This window comes from Cydia amplana, chromosome 5, assembly GCF_948474715.1.
Source record: "Cydia amplana chromosome 5, ilCydAmpl1.1, whole genome shotgun sequence".
NCBI lineage: Eukaryota > Metazoa > Arthropoda > Insecta > Lepidoptera > Tortricidae > Cydia > Cydia amplana.
In genome coordinates, this window is record NC_086073.1 from 17,950,250 (window position 1) to 17,971,242 (window position 20,993).

General features: G+C 40.7%; 1 protein-coding gene across 1 annotated transcript; it reads right to left on the reverse strand.

The window, feature by feature from the left end:
* Positions 1-1,125: 1,125 nt before the first annotated feature.
* LOC134648379 (maestro heat-like repeat-containing protein family member 1) lies at positions 1,126-20,749 on the reverse strand. The gene is made up of 12 exons (XM_063502908.1): positions 20,582-20,749; positions 20,324-20,501; positions 18,715-18,886; positions 16,018-16,207; positions 12,716-15,554; positions 11,302-11,455; positions 10,500-10,760; positions 8,435-8,649; positions 6,469-6,666; positions 4,607-4,886; positions 3,519-3,756; positions 1,126-1,364 (listed from the first exon to the last, which is right to left on the reverse strand). Exons 1-12 carry the CDS (start codon positions 20,610-20,612, stop codon positions 1,180-1,182), a joined length of 4,941 nt encoding a protein of 1,646 aa, XP_063358978.1. The 5' UTR covers positions 20,613-20,749; the 3' UTR covers positions 1,126-1,179.
* Between the last annotated feature and the right edge of the window lie 244 nt (positions 20,750-20,993).

Sequence of the window (20,993 nt, forward strand, 5' to 3'; positions counted from 1 at the left end):
AACTATGTAAAGTCACTAGTAAATTCATCATTCAGAGCAGGGATGTTGCGAATATCCGCATCCGCATCCGCAACCGCGGAACTTCCGCATTATTTTCAACATCCGCATCCGCATAAAATCGATGCGGATTTAATGCGGATGCGGATGTGGAACAGGTCGGTACAGGAACGTCTTAGCATCGGCGTAACTGCTAGACTGCTAGGTAATTTAGTCGTTAACCAAAACAACCTATTAGAAATGAGTGAGTGGGACTTAATGTACGGAACCCTTGGAACGCGAGTCCGACTCGCACTTGGCCGGTTTTTTGAAATAAAAATTACTAAAATGTAATATTTGACGTTTTTTATGGTACTATCTTGACATCCGCATCCGCATCCGCGGATGTGAGCCTTTAAAAATCCGCATCCGCATCCGCGGATGACAAAAAATCGGCATCCGCAACATCCCTGATTCAGAGACAATTTCAATATGGCGGTTTGTTTACATAGTTTAGTTTTACGTGAAGTATGGCGGGGCCAGTGTAATAATTCTTACTCCGTCACGCGGATAATTTAAAAAAAAGTTCGGTTGTCGTAAAGCAGGGGTCACCAAATGGCGGACCGCGGTCCGCATTCGGACCTCCGACCTATTTTATCTTTTTGCTTATTTAATAAACTCAAGGAGAAACGGACCGCGGTGGTCATTAACACGCTTTTATTAGGTCGACCTGTATGTAACTAACTATGTAATGGAATCTTGCAAGTTAAATTTGATCCACTTCCCGGTTTCCGATTGAGCTGAAATTTTGCATACACGTGTAAGTCGGGTGACAATGCAATATTATGGTACCATCGAGCTGATCTGACGATGGAGACAGGAGGTGGCCATAGGAACTCTGTGATGAAACAACGCAACCTAATTGTGTTAGGGGTTTTTAGAATTGTCTCGATGAGTATTAGTTGTCTGTCGTAAGAAGAGTACAGTCAGCGATAAAAGCTTGTACCAAAAATTAAATTTTTGCCAAAAACTTATTTTTTTTTAAGGAGGCCATTATAATTATTTACTTGAAGAAACTAAGTGATCCCTGTCGTAAAGCAACTGAGGTCCGTTTCACAAAAGCGTTTGCAATAGTAGAAGTCTATGCACTGTTCAAAATTGTTTCTTAAACTGAACACCCCTGTAACAATATATCGGTGCGGGTCAATCGCTCGCCTCAACCAGGCATATGTTAGCCAGGGCCAGGGCCGAGTTCTGCCGGACGATGGGGTTGGGGTCCTTGATGAGCGCCAGGAGGCGGGTCTTGGCGGTGGCCGTCACGTCGGGGTCGAGGTCTACATCATCAGGGTGTTTCTCGGATATGCGGTGGAGCTCTGCGTAGAGGAGACCTAGAAATATTGCATTATGATTATAGTAATTGTAATAACCTGACAGTGACAAAATATAATAGTAATAAAACCCTTTAATTATTTTACATTGTCAATTTTAATTTTTAACAAGCAGAAACGTCTGCGAACGATGCTATTAAGCTTAGAATAAATACAATACACCAACACAGACAAGACAGTAATTTTTCCACTTTTAAATTTATTTCACATTCCTCCCAAAGTAAGAAAGAAATACTTCCATTATTTACTTTACAGTACATCTAGTGCTCCATTAACACACCCTGTGCTATAATAAGCACATTACGTATCTAAGTCGACAATATGAAGGGCCATATGTACTGTATAACGTTGTACGATACACGTGCGAATAGGGAAGGGGTTAGTGTTAGTATAATGGAAAATCCTTACATATCAAAGGTGGATGGGGCTTCATATCCTCCCTGGCACAGTGTAAATAGTTGACACTGCTCTGGATACACTTGGCCACACTGCTTGGCCCCTTATCCTCATGTCAAGCCAAGCTATTCTAACATATATTATATTCTTACCTATCAGCAAAGGTGGATGAGGCTTCATATCATCCCTGGCACAATGTAAATAGTTGACACTGCTCTGTATACACTTGGCCACACTGCTTGGCATCTCATCTCCCAAGCCAAGCTATTCTAACATATATCCTTACCTATCAGTAAAGGCGGATGGGGCTTCATATCATCCCTGGCACAATGTAAATAGTTGACACTGCTCTGGATACACTTGGCCACACTGCTTGGCATCTCATCTCCCAAGCCAAGCTATTCTAACATATGTTCTTACCATCAACAAAGGCGGATTGGGCTTCATATCCTCCCTGGCACAGTGTAAATAGTTGACACTGCTCTGGGTACACTTGGCCACACTGCTTGGCATCTCATCTCCCAAGCCAAGCTATTATAACATATATTCTTACCTATCAGCAAAGTTGGATGGGGCTTCATATCCTCCCTGGCACAGTGTAAATAGTTGACACTGCTCTGTATACACTTGGCCACACTGCATGGGTCCTCATCTCCCAAGCCAAGCTATTATAACATATATTCTTACCTATCAGCAAAGTTGGATGGGGCTTCATATCCTCCCTGGCACAGTGTAAATAGTTGACACTGCTCTGGATACACTTGGCCACACTGCTTGGCATCTCATCTCTCAAGCCAAGCTATTCTAACATGTATTCTTACCTATCAACAAAGGCGGGTGGGGCTTCATATCCTCCCTGGCACAGTGTAAATAGTTGACACTGCTCTGGATACACTTGGCCACACTGCTTGGCATCTCATCTCTCAAGCCAAGCTATTCTAACATGTATTCTTACCTATCAACAAAGGCGGGTGGGGCTTCATATCCTCCCTGGCACAGTGTAAATAGTTGACACTGCTCTGGATACACTTGGCCACACTGCTTGGTATCTCATCTCCCAAGCCAAGCTATTATAACATATATTCTTACTTATCAGCGAAGGTGGATGGGGCTTCATATCCTCCCTGGCACAGTGTAAATTGTTGACACTGCTCTGGTTACACTTGGCCACATTGTTTGGCATCTCATCTCCTAAGCCAAGCTATTATAACATATATTCTTACCTATCAGCAAAGGTGGATGGGGCTTCATATCCTCCCTGGCACAGTGTAAATAGTTGACACTGATCTGGATACACTTGGCCACACTGCTTGGCATTTCATCTCCCAAGCCAAGCTATTATAACATATATTCTTACCTATCAGTAAAGGCGGATGGGGCTTCATATCCTCCCTGGCACAGTGTAAATAGTTGACACTGCTCTGTATACACTTGGCCACACTGCTTGGCTCCTCATCTCCCAAGCCAAGCTATTATAACATATATTCTTACCTATCAGCAAAGTTGGATGGGGCTTCATATCCTCCCTGGCACAGTGTAAATAGTTGACACTGCTCTGGATACACTTGGCCACACTGCTTGGCATCTCATCTCTCAAGCCAAGCTATTCTAACATGTATTCTTACATATCAACAAAGGCGGGTGGGGCTTCATATCCTCTCTGGCACAGTGAAATAGTTGACACTGCTTTGGATACACTTGGCCACACTGCTTGGCATCTCATCTCCCAAGCCAAGCTATTCTAACATACATTCTTACCTATCAATAAAGGCGGATGGGGCTTCATATCCTCTCTGGCACAGTGTAAATAGTTGACACTGCTCTGGATACACTTGGCCACACTGCTTGGCATCTCGTCCGCCAACTGACGCAGCAACGCCGATAGAAACTCGTCGAGGTACAATCGGCCTTCGTCTAGTAGGTGCGTTTGGATGAGATCGTTGGATTTCTTTACGTTGAAGATCTTGAATACCTGCTTGAGGGTGAATTTGCTTGCCTGTAATAATAAATGAATTTATCATTGGCGTGTTTTGCTAATTAATTTGTGAAATTGTTTCACATGTATCAGTAAGTACTCATTATTTTAATCAATTAAAAAAAATATGTAAAAATTCAATAAAAAAAACTATCGTTTAACTATTGGCATTCACAGATTTTGAAAAAAAAAAGCACCATTCCGAGAAAAATCTCAGTTCAATCAGTCATTTTTATGCCAAAAGAAAAAGCCTCTTAGATACAAAGAAAAGTAAAGGCTAGGAAATCTACAAAACTTACCCTGACTACAGCGGGGTTGTTGTCACACAAATGCAGCAGGAAACAAGTCAGCGAGCTGACGGCCTGCTCGAGCAACTCGCCCTTAACCAGCCCTGCTATAATACCGAACAGCCTTATAGAGCTCTCTCGAAGCTGTCCGGACTATGTGTTCATGAATGGCCGTATTTTCTGGGAGATCGAGAGTAGTTCCCGGTCGTGTTCCTTGTCTAGTTTGTCTAAGGAGTAGGCGTTTAAAGCCTTGGATAGCAGCTAGAGGTTAGTTAAGGCTAGTAAATACAAAACTTACCCTGACTACAGCCGGGTTGTTGTCACACAAATGCAGCAGGAAACAAGGCAGCGAGCTCACGGCCTGCTCGACCAACTCGCCTTTAACCAGCCCTGCTATAATACCGAACAGCCTGATAGAGCTCTCTCGAAGCTGCCCGGACTCCGTGTTCATGAATGGTCGTATTTTCTGGGAGATCGAGAAGAGTTCCTGGTTGTGTTCCTTGTCGAGTTTGTCTAGGGAGTAGACGGTTAAAGCCTTGGATAGCAGCTAGAGGTTAGTTAAGGCTAGTAAATACAAAACTTACCCTGACAACAGCGGGGTTGTTGTCACACAAATGCAGCAGGAAACAAGGCAGCGAGCTCACGGCCTGCTCGACCAGCTCGGCCTTAACCAGCCCTGCTATAATACCGAACAGCCTTATAGAGCTCTCTCGAAGCTGTCCGGACTCCGTGTTCATGAATGGTCGTATTTTTTGGGAGATCGAAAGGAGTTCCCGGTCGTGTTCCTTGTCTAGTTTGTCCAAGTCGAGGAGAAGGCGGCTTAGGCCTTGGATGGCAGCCAAAGGCACGTTTTCTGTTGATTTTCTGTAAAGAACGAACGAGAAATATGTTAATCTGTCAGCTCCCACGGCTCATATATGAGCCAGAACGCTTATGGTGACGTCATATCGTGGGATTCGACAGGTTAATAGACTTCGGTAAGATTATGGCCGTTTTGGCTATCCATTTTTTTTTCTATAAAGATTTCAATTTCAATTCTTTATTGATAAAAATATAATTTTACACGACAGGTACATACAGTGCTTAATGCTAAGTCTTATAATTAATTATTGTATTCAAATAGTTGGGCAGGCAAGGCTGAGCCAGCGAACTAAAGACTGTTTAATTGGTGACTGATTAATTTGTGAAAGATTGAGGAATCTTATGTACCTATAGAATTTAAAAATTATCCGTAATTTAACAAATAAAAAGGCATTTCCCAATTTTCAGATATATATGGCCTTTTTACATGATTTTAACTTACATACAATGTTCGTTCGTATGAATGTTACCTTCAAAATTTCGAATTTTCAAGAAACAACCAGATAATGGAGACCTAAGGTGTTAAACTTTGTGATACAGCGTAAACATATTAAGTTTGAATTCGTTAGAATCATCTGCTGACCCACAGCAAAGAGAATGAAATTTCTACTAAAATATAAAACATCGAGGTCGTTTTAAACTGTTTATTATACGACAACGGTTTCACTCAATTGAATTTTTAGTCGCTATTGTTAGTCGTATAAACAGTTTAAAATATGTCTCACGAAAGTTTAATATCGATGATCGAGATCGTTTCTTGACTTAGATCCCTGAGAATTGAGAGGTTACAGAAAAGTATAAAGGAATAAGGATAGGATAAGATAGAGTCTGGCTAATGAAAGTTGAGCCTGAGATTTATTTAAAACTTTTTATATGGCAACTTTTTTTCCTATCAAATAAGCTGTCAGTTTCAAGCTGTCATTTAATTTCATAGTAATTTTATTGCCAGGTGCGGTTTATATTGAAATTCCCGCGTTATCTCAGGCTCAACTTTCATTAGCCAGACTCTAAGGATAGAGCTTTTCACCGAGCTGAATTACAATTTTGTGTAATTTAGATGGATATTATGATTATTTTGAATTAAGTACCTCGAAGAGAGGTCCTTAATTCAAACTCGAATTCTATATAAATAAATAATTTAATTAAAACTTGCATGACATATATTGAATAATAAAATAACCAAAGTATTAATGAATTAGGTTAGATAAAAATGTAATTTACATGCTGTTAAAATGAATTGTGAAATTACCAATCTAAAATAATTTTGCACGTGAAATTATTTACGAATTGTTACGTATTTTTAATGTATTAAGGAATAAATGAGGCTATAATAATAATAGTCCGCCGGTTCCTCTCTCTGCAGCCCTGACCACCGGCAGCTTGGGCCTTGCCCCGCTGCTGGCGGCACCCTAGGTTAGGTTTTTTATAATATGTTTATACGTATTTTGTATTGTTTTTGTAAGTGTTTTTGTATTTTATTTTTATATCCATATTATAAAATAACCTAACTTAAGACCAAAAATAAATAAAGAGTATAAATAATATTATGATTATTTACGACATAAAGTTTTACAATCTGTCTTACTGTGTAACTGGGGCATCTATGCCCTGACTGAGCGCGGTCAGCGCCCCGGGCAGCGCGTGCGCGCGGTGCTCCGGTCGTAACTGAGCAACACCTGCCGCGCCGCGCAGGCACGTCGCACGGACTCGAGCGTGCTCGTCTTTCCAGCCTATACTCAGGATGGCCAGGACTGTCTCGATGAGCACTGGGTTGTCGTTGCATCTGTGGCAATATACAGGATGGCGCATTCAGATCGGTCAGTATGGGAAAATCTGAAACTATAAGACATACGACGATCTCTTCTTAGGAACCATGTCATCGATTTTAGTAACAAGAAAAACTGCATTCATACATTTAAAAAAAATGTGTACTCAGCTCGGGAATCGAACCCGGACGTTTTGAAAAAAAAAATCTAAATAAATTATTTCTATTTAGATATCGATTGTGTAGTTCTTAAGCAGTAAATGTTACTATGAAACATGATGTCTGAAATGAATAAAATGCATTGTTTTCATATCCTTTAATTTATTTTAGTATGTTTTCGAAATGGCCACCATTTTTTTCAATACATTTTACATAAAAAAAATTTAAATGTATGAATGCAGTTTTTCTTGTTACTAAAATCGATGACATGGTTCCTAAGAAGAGATCGTCGTATGTCTTATAGTTTCAGATTTTCCCATACTGACCGATCTAAATGCGCCACCCTTTAGAAGCAGGTTTACATAAAGCTTCAGCGAGCCCGGGCCTAGGGCGGCCACTCGTGACAAAAACAGACGGACAGTCGGACGGAGTCGCACCGTAAGGGTTCCTTTTGTACCTTTTTGGTACGGAACCCTAAAAATGAGAAAGGAGCGATTAGTACTTTCCTAGCTAGCCTGCCTGCCGAGACTGCAAACCCGCCACTGTTTAGCTGTAGGTACACTAGATTATTGCAACCGAGACTTTATTAAAGTTGTAAATCAATCCGTGTCGCTTGCTAATGTTTTTTTTAACTTTTAATAAGCTTCTTTAATAGCTTTGAAACTCGGAGACAGAAGCAAGTTAGAAAGTACATTATACAATACGATAGAATACCTATAAGTGAGTGCGACGTCCTAGTTCAAAGTTGACGGCGCTTAAGTCGCTATGTGCTACCGACCAAGCAAGTTTGAACCTTATTCCCTAACAATAAGACACACATTACAAGTGAGCGCAGTGCTTGAGTCATGTTCTACTAGTCAAGGAAGATTACACCTTATTACATCCCAATAAGATCTACATTACCTGTAAGTGAGCGCAGCATGAGCGGCAGCGTGCGCCGCAGCTCTTTGCGGAGGTAAAGCGCTCCTAGCATGTACATCCACTCGGGACACTAGTTTAGGTAACAAAGCCGGTTTGCAGCGGGCGATGGATGAACTTAGTATGGGGGCTAGTTCGAGAATGGTCGTCCTGGAGTCATGTTCTACTATTCAAGCGAAATTACACCTTATAACATCCCAATAAGATCTACATTACCTGTAAGTGAGCGCAGCATGAGCGGCAGCGTGCGCCGCGGCTCTCTGCGGAGGTAAAGCGCTCCTAGCATGAACGGCCACTCGGGACACTAGTTTAGGCAACAAAGCCGGTTTGCAGCGGGCGATGGAGGAACTTAGTATGGAACCTAGTTCGAGAATGGTCTTGCTAGAGTCATGTCCTACTAGTCAAGGAAGATTACACCTTATTACATCCCAATAAGATCTACATTACCTGTAAGTGAGCGCAGCATGAGCGGCAGCGTGCGCCGCGGCTCTCTGCGGCGGTAAAGCGCTCCTAGCATGCACAGCCACTCGGGACACTAGTTTAGGTAACAAAGCCGGTTTGCAGCGGGCGATGGATGAACTTAGTATGGGGGCTAGTTCGAGAATGGTCTTGCTGGAGTCATATTCTACTAGTCAAGGAAGATTACACCTTATTACGTAACAATAAGACACATATTACCTGTAAGTCAATGCAGCATAATCTACATTACCTGTAAGTGAGCGCAGCATGAGCGGCAGCGTGCGCCGCGGCTCTTTGCGGAGGTAAAGCGCTCCTAGCATGCACAGCCACTCGGGACACTAGTTTAGGTAACAAAGCCGGTTTGCAGCGGGCGATGGACGAACTTAGTATGGGGGCTAGTTCGAGAATGGTCGTGCTGGGGTCGCCGTGTTCAACGCTTAGACAGAGAGAGCAGGCTTCTTTCACCTGGAACAGATGAGACAGACACATTTAGACGATGAAAAGTTGATGGTTCTCTATTGTTTCTCATAAAGTTTTAAGTCATAATGTATTGTTTTTTCATAATTTGGTTTTTCGCAGAGACCAACTCTTCAGGATTGCCATAAAACAAACCTAAGCTAGGTTAGGTTTGTCTAATCTATAGGATATAACTTTACGAAAATCCTGAAAAGTTGACGGTATTGATAGTAATTTTCGCAGGCGACAGCCTAATGGAGTCTCTATTGGGAATTAATCTAAAGCGCTGGAGATTCGGCTTCTATACATATAACAGACTAATAGTGTTTCCAACCCTTTATACAGTTATTAAAAACAAAATAATAAAAAACCTAAGCAAGCGTTAAAAGACTACCTAATAGTTCTAGCTACCTAGGGCCTAGTATAAAAAGTGTGGAAAGTTAATCCAGCACCTTATTCACAACACTTACCTGATCGTTATTTTCTTCCGATGATAAAAATAAAGTGTAAAAATTCCAGGTTTTGTAAAAGTTAAAAAGCACTTTCTAACTAGTACATCCAGCTCTATCCAAAAACGCATTAAACGTGTCAATAGTGGTCTTGGCAGGCGACAGCCTAATCGAGTCTCTATTGGGAATGAATCCAAAGCGCTCTTGAGACTTATTCTGAGCTGGCGCGTAGGCCGGAGGCTCGGCCTCTATATTTTTTTTATTTTTTTATTTTATTTTTTTCCACACTTACAACTATCTTTACAGGTAAACCTAAGACAATAGTGTAACTATTAACCATACATATCTAAAGTAAGCCATTATGTCTATAACATAATATATTTAATGTTGATATTGTGAATTCAGTCAAAGAGCATGAGAATATGTCAATATTATATAACAGGCTAATAGTGTTTCCATTCCTTTATATAGTTATTATTAAAATAAAATAAAACCTAAGCAAGCCTTAAAATATTACCTAGGGCCTAGTTTAAAAAAATTAGAAAGTTAATTCAGCGCCTGTTTCACAAAACTTGCCTGATCGTTATTTTCTTCCGATGATAAAAATAAAGTGTAAATTCCTGGTTTTGTAAAAGTTAAAAAGCACTTTCTAACTCACCTTAGTACATCCAGCTCTATCCAAAAACGCATTAAACGTATCAATAGTGGTCTTGGCAGGCGACAGCCTAATCGAGTCTCTATTGGGAATGAATCCAAAACGTTCTTGAGACTTATTCTGAGCAGGTGCGTAGGCCGGAGGCTCGGCCTCTATATAACAGGCTAATAGTGTGTCCATTCCTTTATATAGTTATTAGGATAATAAAAAACCTAAGCAAGCGTTAAAAGACTAACCTAGGGCCTAGTTTAAATTTTTTTTAAAGTTAATTCAGCGCCTGTTTCACAAAACTTGCCTGGTCGTTATTTTCTTCCGATGATAAAAATAAAGTGAAAATTCCTGGTTTAGCAAAAGTTAAAAAGCGGTTTTTAACTCACCTTAGTACATCCAGCTCTATCCAAAAACGCATTAAACGTGTCAATAGTGATCTTGGCAGGTGACAGCGTAATCGAGTCTCTATTGGGAATTAATCCGAAGCGTTCTTGAGACTTATTCTGAGCCGGTACGTAGGCCGGAGGCTCGGCCTCTATATAACAGGCTAATAGTGTTTCCATTCCTTTATATAGTTATTATTAAAATAAAAAAAAAACCTAAGCAAGCGTTAAAAGACTAAGCTAGGGCCTAGTTTAAAAAAATTAGAAAGTTAATTCAGCGCCTGTTTCACAAAACTTGCCTGATCGTTATTTTCTTCCGATGATAAAAATAAAGTGAAAATTCATGGTTTAGCAAAAGTTAAAAAGCAGTTTTAAACTCACCTTAGTACATCCAGCTCTATCCAAAAACGCATTAAACGTGTCAATAGTGATCTTGGCAGGCGACAGCCTAATCGAGTCTCTATTGGGAATGAATCCGAAGCGTTCTTGAGACTTATTCTGAGCAGGCGCGTAGGCCGGAGGCTCGGCTTCTATATAACAGGCTAAGGTTGTGTAGAGCACAGCAAAAAGGTCCGTGAATTTGGACTCGCAGATCGGGTTCATAGTCTCCTCTTGAAGCATGTCTCCGAGAGCGCTTATTAGCTGAAACAAAATGGTGAAAAATGAAAAAAATCAAAATAATTTATTTGGTTTACAATTTACATTTCAATTGTCATAGTCAGGTGCAGGTGACAATTCTTAGCGTGGTGGAACAGGGTAACCTGTTTACCTGGCGATAAAGCATGTAAATGCACATCGAGTTAGCCGACCAGAAGAATTATAGTCTGTCAATCCATTTCCGTCAGTAGAAAAAAGCGGCAAATTTAAAAAATGTAGGCGCGAAGGGTTATCCGCCCATATAAAATTTGAATTGCACACCTTTTTCTATTGACAAAGTGGTTTGACAGACTATAGTATACTTAAAGTCAACGGCTGTAACGCCGCGATATGATTATCCGTGATATGATACGGGTCCTTGTATACAACTCTATAGAGCCCATGGGAAGTTGTCCACAATAGCATTCGCTAGGCCTTCGTCTCGCTAGAGGGCGCTTCAACTATCATTGTGGACCTTATCTCTTTGCTATTAAGGTTTATAGTCAGTTAACAGTGTTGGCACTTCGACTAAACTAGATATACTTACAGTCAAGGGCTGTAACGCCGCGATATGATTCTCCGTGATATGATACGGGTCCTCGTATAGCTCTATAGACCACATGAGACGTAAGAAGTTGTCCACAATGGCGTTCGCCAGGCCTTCGTTTCTCGCTAGATGGCGCCAGCAGCTGACTACCGATCTGCAAATAAAAAATCTGTTGCTCATTGGAAATTTATGGCCTATTTATTTTTCATACGTTTAAATGCAAAAATAATCTGTGTAAATTGTTAGGACAAAACATCTTTTATACTTAAATTGGCAACGCAACGCTCTTCCATCCAGACCATCCAGTCATTTATAGTGTTTTGTTGGCTTGTTACCTTCAAGCGGGGTGAATAGAGATGGCTGGGGTGAATAGGGACAAAACGCGGGTCGCGGTGCGTACACGGGAGGCCAACAGGTACCAGGCCAGGGGGGTGTCACTCCGCAGTTTAGGTACATTTGGCCGGCGCGCCCATCGGACAGGCGTATGGCAGTGGGCTGCCGCTCGGCGCGCACGATAGTCGTGTCACGCGGCGCTCGCGCAAAATTGAAAATACACAATGGCTTCGAAACTTACTTTCGTGAGAATCAGACATACTATCTCCGGATAAAAAATGTATGTTTACATAATCAACGTTCGTAATTCCTACATATTTATCTTAAAAATAATAAATCAGTGGGTATAGGTATAAAAACTTGTCAAGTGATAACCCCGTGCCGACACTCACAGCTCGGTCATAAAACTGCGGCGCGCAAAGGAGATTCACCGTTCGTGCGCGGTTATAAGTTTCAATTTTGCTTGCAGGCGGCGATATAGGTGTAATTTTATACCTAAATCTGACTTTTGTGAAGGAGTGATTTTCTGTACGGTAGTACTATTAGTTATTCTGTGACCAGGCTTAAAGCTAAATATTATAAAAGTAACAATTATAGGTACAAGATAGTTTTTCAATCCCTAGATATAAAGATGAAGGTCATGTGCTCACCAACTTTTATATTATAGGCTCAACCTAAAAAAAAAAACATATAACCCAGAACCAAAAAAACACCTTTTTATATATTTCCCCTGATTATATGCTGATATGAACAGCCGTTTTAGTCTTGCGATAATTAAAGTTGTTCAACATGGCAATCGCATACATACATATTTACCTAGCTGAATATAGCTAAGGACACAGAATAAATAATAGTACTAAGTACAGAAGACTCACTCTCTAACAAAACGCGTCTGTTACGATCAGCACAGATATGGCCGCTAGGTGGCGACAGCGCCACGCGCGGCTTATGGCTTTCCCCAAAATTGGGGCCGGAATGGTTGTACTTTTAGCTACCTGTAGCAAAGCGACGAAATCGCGGAGTGAGACACGCCTGCTATGGATTAAACAATCTCGTATATAGAATTGTAAAAGCAACTTACTCTTTAAAAGGCAGCCTCTGAGCCAACAGCATAGCAGTGACCGCATTAGTGTGATGCCCGGACAAGGACAGAAGCGGCGCCATCAGTTTCTCTCTAGACACTTCCCCCACACGATCCATAGTCCCCAACACCACTTCCACTATCCTCTCTACACACTGAAACAAATCCTGACCTCGCTTTATAAACAAGGCGTCTAACACAGCACTAACACCCTCGCTTCTCAACTCCTGGTCATCATAACCTTCTAGCAAACTTTCAACAAACTGCATCGTGTGATGATGAGGAATTTTAGGAGATATAACATCGCATAACATCATGCAGTAATCGTTTATCATACCTAAATCATTCGTAAGGACATTTTTTTGCATTTCAGCTAAATCGACCATGCATTCATCGTTAGGTTCTATCGTGTGGCCTTCGTATAAATCTTGGATTTGTATGATCAGTTTTACGCAGTCTATTGTGGTTAGTCTGACTGGGAAGTTGGTGTCAGCGATGCCTGGGACGATTAATCCCAGTAGATAACCCATTTGCCCAAATTTGCTTGGCGTTTCATAGTTGAGTTTAACATTCTTCATGTAAGTATCGAACATGACTTGTAAGATCAGTATCGATGCGGTTCTAATTTCATCGTTTTCGTGTCGAAGCCATTCGATCAGCAATCCGATTAAATCATCGATCGTGCTAAGGCAAGTTGATTGTATGATCAGTTCTTGGATCAGTCTGTGTAGTAATGACAAACTGTCATTTAAAGTCTTAGCTAAAAGATCGTTTCTATCTCCATTACCTTCCATTTCATATTTCCTTTTATAAGAGGATAGTTCTCCAAAGACGCTGTTGAATAAAACGCGGAGAATCGTATTCCTTTCTTCAGGTAAAATTCCCTTCTGTAGTTTAGTTAGCGCTTTAGAAGCTTTTACAATCATCGGATACAGTTCCACATTACGTTTCTCTAGGTTTGAGTTGTAGATCTGCTCTAAAACTGCATTAAGCAACTGCCATCTGTTCCTTAAAGTGATATTATGGTGAGAGGCGGGGTATAATGCTTTGCTTATTTCATATAGCGTAGTTATACTAGCTTTACATAAGTCAAACTGCGGATTAGACTTCAAAATTTCATACAGTATCGCTGTAACATTCTCCCCGAGTCTTGCTAAAACGTGGACATCCAAGCAATTGTGAGCTACTTTTCCGTAGCAAATAATGATGGTGTATTTAACGATGCCAAGCTCAACGTCGCTTCTAGACGCTCTTGATGATAAGAAATTAAGCAATTTGCTGCTTCTTCGAGCTTCATTGTCCTTGTAAGCTGCGTCTAGCTCGTTTAGCACGAATTCTCCATGCTGTCTTGAAGCTATACCTATAGCTTCACTGACATAATCAGAAATCTCCATAGGTATCGATCTCAACTGATGTAGAATCAGTTTTAGCACTTTTTCCACAACAGCAGCATTAGACATGTGGCAAGAAAGAATAGCTAAATACTGAAGAGATATCCCTTTAATCATATTTCCCTGCTTTTTCCCGTTTATCTGTTGGGATAGCAAAGTGGCAATCGTTTCTACCCACTTATTATTGTTAACCTGTTCCACTGCTGACACTAAGAGATCAAGCAACATCCCATGCCACTGATCTTGAGATTCGTTCTTTTCTACAAACTTTAAAAGCCTCTGAATCTCAACTGTCCAGGAGTTCTTTAAATTCTTATGAACATCTCCTGAATATTCCTCTAAAAACAACAATAGGTTCCTGTTCCTTTCGATCTCTTCAGGTACAGCTATGTGAGTAATGCATCTAATGAAAACAAGGTCTGGAGAGCATTTTAGCTCAACAGCTTTCTCATTTTGATCTTCAATAATGACGTCAGAGTTGTTCTGGAGTAAGGACGTCAAGCAATGGCTGATGGTTGACATGGAAGGAGTGAACTCTTCAACTGTCAAAGCATTGAGCAATAAATTGCGTAGAGGGGTTCTAACGCTGGTCACAGTATTGCACATCAGCACTAGCGAACTCTTACACGTATCGTGCAAATCTGTGAGCTCATGCTTAGGGATATTCCCTACTGGTTCGAAGCCACAGTGTTTTATTATGAATTCGACCATCGCGAAATCTTCCGCAACCGTTATACAGTTTCTATAAACCAATCCCACGATCGCTTTGACGAGTAACTTTTTCATTTTGAGCCCCTGCTCGTTCGCAATCATAATTTTGAGTAAAACTATAAACTTCGCGGCGTATCTTTCGATAAATATTTGCGAAGACGTGATCAGATGTGTGAGAACGATGACAGCTTTCATTCTGTCCTTTTCCTGATTATTTTTACACTGGTGAAAGAGTCCTTCGACAGTGTGGTCAGAAAACTGCGTGGTCATATGATCGAAGCAGCGTAGTACTTCGAAATGGTTTTTCACTGTATGCGGCTGATCGTAATCAGGTTCTAAGAGAACTAAATTGAAGAGGACATGGTTTATAGACGTTATTACGCTGTCTTGCAAAGTTAGTTTCGGGTTTAGAGCCGATGGCGTAAGTAAATACGATATACATTGACTGACGTAATACAGATTCAGTTGCGGTCTTCTGTAAAGACTGAGCAATGAAAGCATGAATTTATTGACAGTATCGTTGAATTGTCTTTCAGATATGAGTCTAGTGATGGGGCCTAAGGCCTCCAGTACGGACTCGGCGACTCTAGGCTCGTTGGAAGGCAGCAATTGGTTGTATAAGACGTCGAATATGAGAGAGAATTCGGTGACAAAGTTGTCTTTGATGGAGGTGATGTTGTCATTTTCGACGTTGTCGCCGATCTGCTCTGATACGGCGACAGCGAAGTGGCCGAATGCTGTGGAAGGAGAAAATCAAGTTATAAAAGGAGTTTATAAAAGTTCTACTTACTATCTTTGTCTTACACTAGTACTAGCACCCAAAAGAAAAGGATGAGTATAGTTTTCCTGGTTCTTACTGACTGACAAATTGGTTTGACCAACTATACTATCGTTTTCTTTTCTCAGGCTCTAAAACAAGGTCTTACTAATGTTGACAAAGTTGATTTTACGAGTCGTTGCGAATGTTGTTTTAACACAAAGCATGTGGGCCTAATAAGGATAAATAAATATAACAACAATAACCGACTAGGTTCCGTACATCGTAGGTATGTTATAGGTTTTATGTCAGCCACTTTTCTGAAACGCATGAAAACGATGAAAAAGGCCTTTAACGCATTCACTGCTAGCAACCCAGGCGGGCGCTCTGTTCGGACTCGCTCTTCGCTACATACGAGTTTTCACATGTCAGTGTGTACTTACCATAAGCAAAAGCCTGCTTGTTGGCGTTCTGACGCAGCAGCGGCAGCAGAGGCAGCATCCTGGACAGCACCTCCTTAACATGAGGCACTGTTGCACGTGTGTTGACTGCAGCTAGCGTGCCCAGCGTGTGTGCAATCGTGTAGTGAGGCACTGACGACGCTGGCAGCTGGTTTATGAGCGAGCGGAGGACCTGGAACGATTGGAAATGAGACTAACCTGATCTGAACCTCCTTATAAAGGAAGGATGGAACACACTAAAGCAGCGGTTGGCAACCCGCGGCCCGTGAACCTGTCACTTGCGGCCCGCGAGCCTCACTGGCTATTTTGTATGTAATATTGACAAACGACAATGTCTAGTCTAGTCATAAATATTAACAAAGTATGGCCCGCGTCAAATTCGTTACCTACTATGTGGCCCTTGGCTGCTAAAAGGTTGCCGACCGCTGCACTAAAGGAAGCTGTTAGCAACCTGTATGGCTAAGATGGCCGGCTCTTTATCATTTGTCACCATGGCTGTCACGTTTTAACAAATATGTAAGTGCGAAAGTGACGCATAGCATGACAGGTGATAAATATGCGACGTTGTGAGCCTCTCGCCGAGTTTCGGCACCGCTCCGCCCCAATTGGAGAAGGCGAGACGAGCCGAGTAAGAGCGAGACTGCGATTGTCTCAGGGTCTTTCGACGAGTGTGTACAGCCGGCATGAAAACGTTGCTAGGTTTCGTGGATGAGCTAGTTGACCCTTTATAAGGCAAAAGGGTGTCAAGAATTATGCAAAATTGAATCCTTACCCTTTGAAATAAAATTCAAAATCAGGTGGGAAATATATTCCCTATAACTACCTAACGAAGCAGAAGGTCCCGGGTTCAAATCCTGGTAAAGGCATTTATTTGTGTTGCCATCACAAACATCTGTTCCTGAGTTATGGATGCTTTCTATATATTCAAGTATTTATCAAGCGATGAATCAAAAATAACCTGTACTTATAGCAGTGGGGAGACACTCCTCACTTCGGCTCAGCATTGCTCCGAGCAATTATTAGGGTTGACACAACTAGACGTCCCTTTGCGTGCACGACCACAAATAAGATAATGACTAGAATTTTGACAACCCTAAAGAGCCGAAAGGGATAGTGCCCTAAGTTAGAAAGGGATATCATGATTCGACCCTGAATCACTGTCAAAGTTCGGTTTTGTGGAAGGATAGTAATCGAGGTTTCGTGAATAAACTTACTGGCGTGCACTCTTGAACTGGTTCACAATCCCAAACTATTCAAATATGAATTTAACTCACCATAAACATAATATATGTAAATCTTAACCTATTTAATATTATATACCTGTAGACTGTTGTGTTGTTATGTAATTTCGATTTAAATAGTTGTAAATATGAAACGAAATGAAAAGTGTCCTTTCTGTATGGTAGTACTATTACTTATTCCGTGCTTATAGGCGTGGCGTTTAAAAGGTTAAAGGACTTCCCAGTTTTCATAAAATGTAACTTTTCAAACTATAATAAGTACTAAAACCAACATGCAGCCGCATATGATTATTTACACACATGATTCATGTCTTCAGGCGAGCTCAAACAATGACCTTATTAACATAATCATATGCATGTGCTCTTGCCCTAAACTTGTTATCTGAGGTGTTTGGTTACGTGCATATGTTAATATGTACTGTTCGTGTTCATATCCGATACATGTTATTCCAGAACCGTTTTGTGGAATCACAAAACGGGACGCATATTCTCTGCTCAACAACATGGAAAAAGCGAGAGCAATCGATTGGTGGAAGTTCGTCAGAGGACAAGAACACTCGAAAGCTCTAAGCAAAGGGTTCAACAGCAAAACTGCTAAGGAGCTTTTAGGGCTCAAAAGACACAAAACTTGCGCGGTGACTAGAATTTTGACTGGACACTGCAAGTTGAACAAACACATGTTCCGAATAGGGAAAAAACAAGATGCGACATGCAGGTTCTGTCAGGAGTCAGAGGAGACTGCTATGCACATTCTCTGTTCCTGCGGACCACTAATGTCCAAAAGAAGTACCTACCTAGGGCGACACATACTGGAACCCTATGAGGTACAGAGCATTACGGCCCAAAGAATCTGGAGCTTCCTGGATTCAACGGGCATCAGTAGTGAACTTTAAAGGGCTGTCACAATAGATCATAGCTTGGTCGAAGCGACACTCAAAGGCCCACAAAACCCCAATAATAATAATAATAATAATTCATATCCGATACATGTTATTCCAAACACAGCTTGGTAAATAATCTAGTATCGGGGTAATCTGGTATTTAGATAGACTAGTTTTTGCGCGCTATTTTGTCAGAGTAGATTGGTGATTTCCGTGAAATGAAACTATCCAATGTCCTTTCTCTGGGGTGTCCCATTCTACATAACACATTTCATTAAATTTCACCTGATGGTTTAAGCGTGAAGAGGGTATAGGCAGATGGAGGGCGTTACTATCACATTTATAATATTAGTAGGGATAAATAGTAGAACAAACTAGACGTAATTTACATGTTTGAAGGTAGAATTACTATGTAGCTGTAGTAACTTTATAGATAGCTGCTCAGGATGATTCTAACAACTAAACTCAATGATGTTGCATTCTTTATTTTGCTTTCTAATACTGGTTCAAAGCATGAAGTGTGCAATAACAAGTAATTTTATATAATGTGGACATACCAAATCCAGATGTTCATGTCCAATCGCGACCAGCACTGCCGACGCCCCCATTTGCACAGCAGGATCCGGCTCCGGGTTTTCCGTCATTATGCGGAGCATGTTGCTCGTCAACTCTTCTGCTGTGGCCTTGTCCAGCCTCTTCACTTGGTTGACGCATGTTTGTTCCAGGACTCTGAAGATTTGAGGTTATAGATTGGTGTTTGGAAAAACTAGTTGTGGGTTGATAACAAAAAAATCTTAACGCTGATGCTGTGAAGAGGTAGGCAGGTGGCAGGTTGTGCAGTCCACATGGCTTATTCTTCTTCCTCGCGTTATCCCGGCATTTTGCCACGGCTCATGGAAGCCTGGGGTCCGCTTGGCAACTAATCCCATGATTTGACGTAGGCACTAGTTTTTACGAAAGCGACTGCCATCTGACCTTCCAACCCAGAGGGGAAACTAGGCCTTATTGGGATTAGTCCGGTTTCCTCACGATGTTTTCCTTCACCGAAAAGCAACTGGTAAATATCAAATATTTCGTACATAAGTTCCGAAAAACTCATTGGTACAAGCCGGGGTTTGAACCCGCGACCTCCGGATTGAAAGTCGCACACTCTTACTGCTAGGCCACCAGCGCTTCCACATGGCTTATGACCGCACGAAATTGAGACAAATCACATGTGGCCGCGATCATCAGCAATGAAGGAATGAGGAAGAGGAAGGTGAGCCTTAACTTCTAATTTGTAAAATATTTAAGGTCTTAAATAGATGAAATGTCTTTTGTTTATCTATCTAATACCTTTAAACGAGCAATTCTTGTATATTTATTTATTTATATATATTATATTTCAGGGATCTAACAATTTCGATGAAATATGGTATCTGGGGGTTTTCAGGGGCGAAAAATCGACCTAGCTAGGTCTTATCTCTGGAAAAACGCTAATTTTTTAGATTTTATAAGTTTTCCGAGCAAAGCTCGGTCTCCCAGATCCCAGATATTTTATAATATAACCAACACAGATTACAGATAAGCAAATTTTGAATAAAACATGTTGATAGATGTTTCTCTGGTGGCCTGGATGAATTCATTTTACAACGGTCATTCTCAAAAAATATGTCTGTGGTTTAACTGCCGCAACCCATACAAAATGTATGAAAAAAGGTGTGGCAATTAGATGCAACCGCTGACACACTCAGAAAATGACCCACAATTGTAACTCTTGCAAGGATAGTTTTAGCACTTTTAACATGAACATTAAATTTTAAACAACAATTAAGTACATAAATCAAAGTTTTGGTTAACTTATGGTTTAGTGCTAATTTCAATCTCATTTATTTCACACATACAAATTTACAGTACAAACCCAAAGTCACTTGCATGAAAAACATAAAATTAGTAGGTACTGTTTTGTACTAATATAAAAGTTCTAACAACAGGATCATTAGTTTAAGGAAAAGTTTTCATTTACTGAATGTGTTAACACATGTTAATCAGTATGTATACTAATACATATATAACTAGTAATTCTATAAAATATTAGGTATGCAATTCAATCAAAATATTACTATAATCTCAGTATGAACGGGTAGAATATGTTATAATCCATTGATTATCATTACAAATACTCACTTTACAACATTTCCCAAATGTGTACTAGTGACGAACGTCGCGTTCTTGTAATAATCGCAAAATATATCAATCACTTCATTCGGGTAGTTATTCGCTATCTTCGTAAGGGACTTTATGACAACATTGTTGACTGAGTTCTCCTTATCTCCTATAGCATTTATTAACACCGTCACAGTTTCTGCAAACAAGTTACAACTATTTTTAAGAAGCCCTACAAAAGATACGCGGTAAAGGTTTTTAATCCGGATTAATACGAACCTTTTAGTGCTTCCGTTTTTGTTAATGGCATTTTTGCATCGATTTTGGTTATCTGTTTGAAATAATATTGTAAAATATTGCTGTCGTATGCTTATATTCCTTTCTGTAAGCAACTATTTCACAAACAACACAAATGACATGACGAAAGTAAATGTGACATTGACAGTGACAGTTGACAGAAAATGTAGTGTTGCCATAGTAATATGTGAAAATACTACTATAGTATGGTGTGTTTACTACGGCCGTCACGTGTGTCAACCAGGGATGTTGCGAATATCCGCATCCGCATCCGCAACCGAGGCACTTCCGCATTATTTTCAACATCCGCATCTGCATCCGCATCCGCATAAAATCGATGCGGAGTTTAATGCGGATGCGGATTTGGAACAGGTCGGTACAGGAACGTCTTAGC

Bases quoted from the DNA above. Each gene is read 5' to 3' on its own strand.
- LOC134648379 (XM_063502908.1), bottom strand. From the start codon at position 20,612: ATGCCATTAACAAAAACGGAAGCACTAAAAG. The intron at 16,208-18,714 runs GTATGTCCACAT...CAATCGTTCCAG, and splicing joins GACATGAACATCTGGATTTG to GTCCTCCGCTCGCTCATAAA. The intron at 3,757-4,606 runs GTAAGTTTTGTA...TTATTATTACAG, and splicing joins ACAACCCCGCTGTTGTCAGG to GCAAGCAAATTCACCCTCAA.